The 7,521-nt window shown below is 50.6% G+C and overlaps 1 protein-coding gene across 1 annotated transcript; it reads left to right on the forward strand.

Annotated features, from left to right (window-relative positions):
• Nucleotides 1–3,042: 3,042 nt before the first annotated feature.
• On the forward strand, nt 3,043–7,125 carry LOC142048517 (keratin, type II cytoskeletal cochleal-like). The gene is made up of 9 exons (XM_075075514.1): nt 3,043–3,483; nt 3,991–4,199; nt 4,701–4,761; nt 5,027–5,122; nt 5,376–5,540; nt 5,697–5,822; nt 6,258–6,478; nt 6,783–6,817; nt 6,917–7,125. The coding sequence occupies exons 1-9, from the start codon at nt 3,043–3,045 to the stop codon at nt 7,123–7,125; spliced, it is 1,563 nt and encodes a 520-aa protein (XP_074931615.1).
• Nucleotides 7,126–7,521: the final 396 nt, after the last annotated feature.

The raw sequence follows: 7,521 nt of genomic DNA on the forward strand, positions 1-7,521 counted from the left end.
GTTCATATCAGCAGCAGCCTGTGGGGGATTTTAAAGCTATCGGTCCAGTCCGCATTGCTTATTCCCTGCAACACTCACTACTATTATGAAACTTGCTCTTTTCATTACTTTATGCTGTAGTTTTACAAATAGGCTCTTCCCAAAGTTTGCCCATTCCTCCTGGGTTGCGTAGGCTTAGCAAAGCCTGCGCAGGAATGCTATTTTAACGAGGCAGTGCACAGTTAGCACAGGTATGAGTTAAGGAACCACTTACCTGGGTTGAAAACACTAAGGATGTAAGTTTCTGCTTCTCCAGTGTACGGACAGGATTGCAAATAAAAGTTTAAAATCAAGGGGACCAGAGGAGTCTTACCCAGAATATCTGATGTCACTTATTGTTTTTTGAACGGTTTCTCCCCAATAAATGGGCACAGCAAATCTGAGATCATATGACATAGCTCCTCTCTTCAGAGTTACAAAACACATGTTAATGAGACAATTTAAAAACCCTCAAACTCAAATCAGGGCCAACCCTCATTACAGTCCCCAGGAGATCCACTGGCTTTTGGAAAACGTGGGGTGCGGAGCTGGTCCATGGGAACAGGGACGGCGGTGAGGGGATCAGGTCACAACACATCTCACCCACCATGCTCCTCCTGTGTCCATCAGCCAGTGAACATCATACCCCTGGCCCTAATCCCCTAAAACCAGGGCAAACGAGGCAGGGGAAACTCACCGGGGGCTGAAAATCACTGTGGCACGAGAGACCTGCTACAAGCGACTACAGCCAGACTGTGTGAATGCAGCTGGGATGCCAGAGATCGCAAGAACAGGAACAAAACCAGGGGATTTTTCTCCTGCTCTGAAGAGGAAGGAAGAAGAGGAATTCTCCCATCAAAAAGTTTTTCTGAAACAAAACCTTTTTTATTTTTTACATTGAGATTTCTCCCATTAAAAAAAAAAACATAGCATCAAAACATCTCACTACCAACACGTTCAACCCAATTTGAACTATTTGAGGTAGCTCAAAACATTTTGGGGTGTTCTGGAGTCAGTTCAACATTAGATTCAACTGCCTTTCCCTGTTGCGCTGGAAAACCTGCGGCTTCATCCACTGTCCCTCCCCCCTTTTGGGTCAGCCTCCTGCAAGCCCAGGCTCCTGCAGCCCCTGTCCTCAGATTTCTGTCCAACAGTGCTTTTGAGTCAGGCTTTTGTACAGTTGCATTTGGTGTCAGAGCTACGAAGATGCTCAGGGGCTGGAGCATCTCCCTTGGCAGGAAAGGCTGAGAGAGCAGGGTCTGTTCAGCCGCAGAAGAGGACGCTGAGGGGGGATCCCATCAGTACCTATAAATATCTGAAGGGCGGGTGTCAGGGGGATGGGGCCGGGCTCTTTTCGGTGGTGCCCAACGACAGGCCAAGGGGCAACGGGCACAAGTGGGAACACGGGAAGTTCCGCCTCAGTATGAGGACAAACCCCTTCCCTGTGCGGGTGCCAGAGCAGGGGCACAGGCTGCCCAGAGGGGCTGTGGAGTCCCTTCCCTGGAGACATCCACGCCCCGCCTGGACGCGGTCCTGTGCCCCTGCTCTGGCTGTGCCTGCTCAAGCAGGGGGTGGGACGGGGTGAGCTCCCGAGGGCCCTGCCAGCCCCCACCACGCTGGCATTCTGTGGTTCTGTCAGTCATCTCATCAAAAGCAGAAAGCGGTTCCTGGGATGACAATGTGGAGAGAAAAGATGCAGCCAGAGATCCATAAAATAGAACTACCGTCTGGAGCAACACGGCCTGACACAGGAGGACTGAGGACAATCACAAGATTAACTCTAGATCTTCTCAAGCACCATTCCCCTAAGGATATCTGCGAGCCTTGGAGCCGAAGTGTCCAAGAGCTCTCAGATCCCTAGAGCAAAACTGGTAATTTTGGCTTGCAACTGTAACCAACCACTGAACAGGGAAGGGGAAAGAAATGCAGTAAACAAAACAAAATCATTAGTTTGAAACTTCCACCCTGCCCCTACAAAACACGCTGCCCTCCCACACAGCGACGCGGGCACCAACGCTCTCCCTGTCCTTCCAAGGACTGGGACACATGTGTGTGAACGGCAAAGCCAGGAAGAGTCTGAGCCCTGACGCCACAAGGAGGGCACTCGCCCAACGTAGGAGGCGAAGGACCAAGCCTGGCCCTGCCCCAAACCAGGTGGGAACCCAACCTTCAGGCTGAGGGATGAGGGGAGGAGACGACACCAGTTTCCTGAGGATTTGGCCACTAAGTGCCTGCAAAAGCTACCATGTTCCAAGCACCAGTTTCCATTTCAACTAATCAGCAATTCCCCCCCAAATATATCATCATGCTGGAAAACACTCATATCAGCAACCTGCAGAAAAATCACCTTGAGAAATAGATTTGGCCCCACAGATGTTTCCCTGGCATTGAAACACGGTGCCCTTTTATAGGCAGAACCAACAAAACATGGTTATTTACCACTCACCTGCCTGCAAAACACCGTTCATTAATTCTCAGTAAATTCACGTTTATTACTGATAGTTTTTACTAAACAGCAGATTGAATCAGTCTCCTCCAAAGCTCTTACTTGCAGGCTGAGGTACCGGCAAAACTTAAAAGATCTCCTTTGACAGAAAAACATTTTACATTTTCAAAGGCTCAGTTCCATTTCATCCAACCTATAAAAAGGGGAATGTGCAATTTTTACCATGTCTTCTGAAAACAATTCACCCAGCACAAGTCCCCTAACTTTTGTTGCTATTGCACAAGACCTAATTATGACCCCTGGGCGTTCTTCAAACCTTTATGGGGCAAATATGCTGCTGCTTTCTCCGCTGGTAAATGGGGCAAATATGCTGCTGCTTTCTCCGCTGGTAAGCACAATATATGCTAAGTAGTTCACATTCTTTGCATCACAAACATTTTGTGGAAGTTTCATGCAGCCTCGCCCCATTTTCCACACAAATAAAAGGAAGAAGGTGCTCCACTGTGGTCAGAGGGAACGGCGCCCTGCGATCTGCTCCCAGCACATCGCCTGCACCAGTCCCTCTCCCACTAGCAACCATGTCCTGCTGCTCCCACAGCACCAGCTGCGCTGTCAGGAATTTCAGCTCTTCCTCTGCCGCTTTTCCCAGGAATCGATGCAGTTTCAGCGCTGCCTCGTGTCACTGGGGTGGTGGCATGGGCTACTGTGGTTTGGGTCATTTCAGCAGCAGAAGTCTTGATGGCGTGGCATTCTCCAGGCCCAGAATATCTGTTGGAAAACGTCCTCCTCCAAGACGTGGATATGGCTTTGGTACAGCTGGCACAGGGTTCAGAGGCGCTGGCTTTGGCTACAGGGTTCACGGAGTCTCCAGGCCATGCTCCATCACACCCATCACCATCAACGAGCAGCTGCTCCAACCACTCAGACTGGAACTCGACCCCAACGTGCAAACGGTGAAGTACCAAGAGAAGGAGCAGATCAAGACCCTCAACAGCAAATTTGCTTCCTTCATTGACAAGGTGAGCTGGGAACCCCTCCTCAGCTCCAACTTGCAGGCACTAGAGTCCAAGTGAGGCGCCCACCAGGGAGAGGGCATGAAATCCTTGTAAGACAACTCATTTTGGACATTGAGGGCAACTTGCCTACGGGTGCCAGTTGAGCACCAAGGTGTTTATGAGCCACTGGGGAAGCTTTAGTGTACAGGCACTATTGATCTGATCTCTAGGCCTGACTGCAGGGAGGGAACAAGCTAAAACCAGTTTCATCAGCCTTCCAGTTCCTTCCCACTCCTCTCCGCACAGGCCTGATTTACTGCAAACCTCTCCTTTCTAGAAGTGCTTAGATCTTTGTGCGTTTCCACATCGGTGGCCTAGAAACAGTTATGCTCAAAAGCACATCGCATTAGGAAATGCTGCATTCACACGTACCAAGAGCAGGAACACACATTTCACTGCTGTTGCATGGACACCGCCTCTCACAAGCCCTTAACCCTCATCTTGTTTCCTATTTTGTTTTCTGGGATTCAGGTTCGATTCCTGGAACAGCAGAACAAGGCTCTGGAGACCAAGTGGAGCTTTCTGCAGGGTCAAAAACACTGCAAGAATACCATTATGCCCATGTTAGAGGCTTATATCGGTAACCTGAAGAAGCAACTGGAAGCACTAGGATGCAACAAAGCCCAGTTAGAAACAGACCTTAAAGCAGCACAGCAGATTTTGGAAACCAACAAGAAAATGTAAGTAAAAAAAAAACCAGAGAAATGTGAGCGCAGGGGCTCAAAATTATGTTTCAGATCTGTAAAACAGGCAGAGACCGTGAACTTCTCATGGTAGTAAATGGTTCCCAGAGAACTAGTAGGTAGATGGAGAGATCTACCAGGACCTCAGTAGGTCCCAATTTACAGAGAGATGGAGGAAAGGGCGCATGTCCCTCTTCAGGTTCTCTTTCTCTCCTTCCTAATTCAAGGAATTAACACTTGGAAAAGTTCAGCAGCTATTTGCTGTTGCAGAGGTCAAACGAAAACAGTTCTGCTGCAAATCTGAAAAGACACAGAAACCTCTCTGAAAACACGTTTGCTTTCCCATGGGCTACGAAACAAGACCAAAGCATCCCAAAGCATTGTTTGGGGAGAAGGAAAAAAAATGAGGAGTTTGTCTTCTTGAAAGAAGGCCTGCAGAAAAAGAGAGAGATGTAATTGCGCTGAACTCAAACAAAAATCTCCCATTTTCCCACGCAGGTACAAGGACGAATGCAGCCAGCGGACGTGCACCGAGGGCGAGTTTATTGCCCTGAAGAAGGTGAGCAAGGGGCTGTTTGAACTCTCCTCTCTGGGTTCAGGTCTTTGGGGCGCACGCGGTGATTTATTTCCCAAAAGGAGCGCATAAAACAAGTACAAGCAGGAGCTGGTGCTTGGGTTTGCTTGAACTCAAATCAGCAGCAACTGTGTAATTGGGAGCTGGCGCACGGTCACAGTACCAGCACTGAAAGTCCCTCACCCCAAGGGTAGCCCTGAGTCTGCTCTCGCTAACAAACTTCCTTCTTCTATCCCCACTGCGTCTCCAGGACGCGGACTGTTTTGTCTTAAACAAAGCAGAGCTGGAGGCCAAAGTGGAAAGCCTGAAAGAAGAGGCTGAATTCCTGAGAACGTTCTACAAAGAGGTAAGAAGCCTCCCTATTGCTCCACCCATCATTTGTATTTCCCAGCTGGATTTTGAAGTGGCTTATCCCAAAGGACGGGGGAAAAGGGGGTAACGCGGGGCAGCGGTCATCGCTTGCGGTGAGTGCTGAGACGTGGCAATTCACCTCTGCGTGGTCACTGCAAAGGGGGGACAGAGCTGCATCAGCTTGAGCCTGGACTCGGAGCACAGCAGGACCAGCATCTCTGACCAGCTCAACTCCATGTCACCACCAGGAAACCCGCCAGCTGCGGGCCCAGATCTCAGATACTTCGGTGGTCATGCAGATGGACAATAGCCGAGATCTCGACTTAGATGGCATCATCACGGACATCAAGGCTCAGTACAAGGACGTTGCCCGCAGGAGCCGGGCAGAGGCACAGGCCTGGTATGAAAGCAAGGTGAGAAAACCTGGCAGAGGGAGAGTCTGGGCGCAGTTTCTCTCTTCAGACCAACTTCAGATCCAAAGAAACACTCCCCACTCTCCTGATTTGCTCTGATTTAACTCAAAGCATGTGTTTTGGGGATATGCAACTATCTCGTTTGGGCTTTTTTAGTTTGAGGGTCTGCGAGTCACTGCAGGCAGAAATGCTGACAGCCTGCGAGAGACAAAAAACAAGGTAGCTGAGCTGACACGGATAGTCCAGAGACTGAACGGAGAAGTCAGGAGCACCAAGGACCAGGTGAGCACAGCCATGTCTGGTTGTTTCAGCACGGCAGAGAGTGAATTGCTGCTCCTGCGAGCTCCCGCAACTAAATAAAACAGTGCTGTAGCACCTTGCAAAGGGTGTTCATGAGCTGGGACTCTGCTGCTCCAACTCGGGCGGCAGTAAAGCCCAACTCGGGCGGCAGTAAAGCCCAACTCGGGCGGCAGTAAAGCCCAACTCATGCAGTACCTGAAGGCAGACATGGCTACAGCATCCCATCCCCTGCGAGCAACACGAGGGAGCACTGAAACTGCATGTCCAGCTCCCTCAAACCCCTGCCAGAAGGGAACACATGTCCACCTTAGTGCTGGGCTGAATGCACAGCCAGACTTTAAACCCATCTCTTAATACTGCATTACATTTGAAGATAGCAAGAGACAACTAAGACTGACCGTGTCTCGCTCCTTGCAGTGCTCCAAGCTGGAAGCCGCCGTGGCCGACGCTGAGCAGCGTGGGGAAAAGGCCGTCAAGGATGTGAGGCACAAACTCTCTGAGCTGGAGACAGCCCTGCAGCAGAACAAGGCAGAGCTGGCCCAGCAGCTCCACAAGTGCCAAGAGCTCATGAACGTCAAGCTGGCCCTGGACATCGAGATCGTCACCTACAGGAAGCTGCTGGAGGGCGAGGAGAGCAGGTGGGTGACAGAGCCTAGCAGGGCTGCACAAGTTACTTTAGATGAGTGTGTTGAAAGGAAAAGCAACCGGCCAGTGCTGTTTTGGAGCTACCATGCTGCAAATCATCTACGCGGTCCTAATGCAGGTGAGTTCTTCCTAGCAGTTGTAATAGACCTCCACCAGTGCAAACCCACCCAAACAGCCAGTCCTACTGCCTCCCAACAGAGAGAGACAGGCTAGAGAGGGTCAGGCTCACGTTTGAGGCTAAAGGGCTTTGCTTTTGAAGATAGATTGATAATGTGCAACCTTTTCCCATTCCCACAGGCTCTGTGCAAAAGAAGGCTTCCCTGTCAACCTCCGTAAGTTGGAGTATTCACCTTCACCAACCTCAGGCATCTTCTGCCTTTTCTCCAGGGAATTCCCTAAGCTGAAACTCAGCTTTGCTCTGCCTTTTGCAGCTGTCTGCCATTCGCAGGGAGGTCTCACCTACGGCCCAGAGCCCGGCTTTGCAAGTGCCCACACATCAGCCAACAGAAAGGCATGCCGGAGCAGCAGCGTGGGGGTCTGCGGCACAGCCGTGAGCTGCCGGGATGGTGCGACCAGCAGCACGAGGAGCTCCCATGCGAAGGCGGTGTCCATGACCAAGTCAGCCAGGAGCAACATGTAAAGAGCTGTAGATAAATGGCAAGGCTGGAAACAAAGCAACACGCACGCCCTTCTGCCAACACACAGCCAGGGCAGAGCTGGACCGTGCGCACCCAGCTCCCCCAGGCTGCACACCCATTTTCCATGCATGCAAAGAGGGCTTTTCTACGGTCATGAATTTTGCTATTTCTGCTAGGGAATCTAGGAGCAAGAAGGGCTAAAATCCCCCTCACCACTCCCACTCTGCAGTTAAAACAAGATGCTTTTGGTGTAATTCCTTGGTCTCTCCACTCCTACGGATTCAAAATCCTAAAATGAAGTGTGAGAGACCATGCCCTCCTACCTAAGAACATTTTCATTAGAGCTTTATCCAGCCCAGTTGCCTTAGCAGCTCCCACCCTGGATCAACCTAGTTTTA

The sequence above is a fragment of the Phalacrocorax aristotelis genome, chromosome 26 (assembly GCF_949628215.1).
Source record: "Phalacrocorax aristotelis chromosome 26, bGulAri2.1, whole genome shotgun sequence".
In the NCBI taxonomy this organism is placed as follows: Eukaryota; Metazoa; Chordata; class Aves; order Suliformes; family Phalacrocoracidae; genus Phalacrocorax; species Phalacrocorax aristotelis.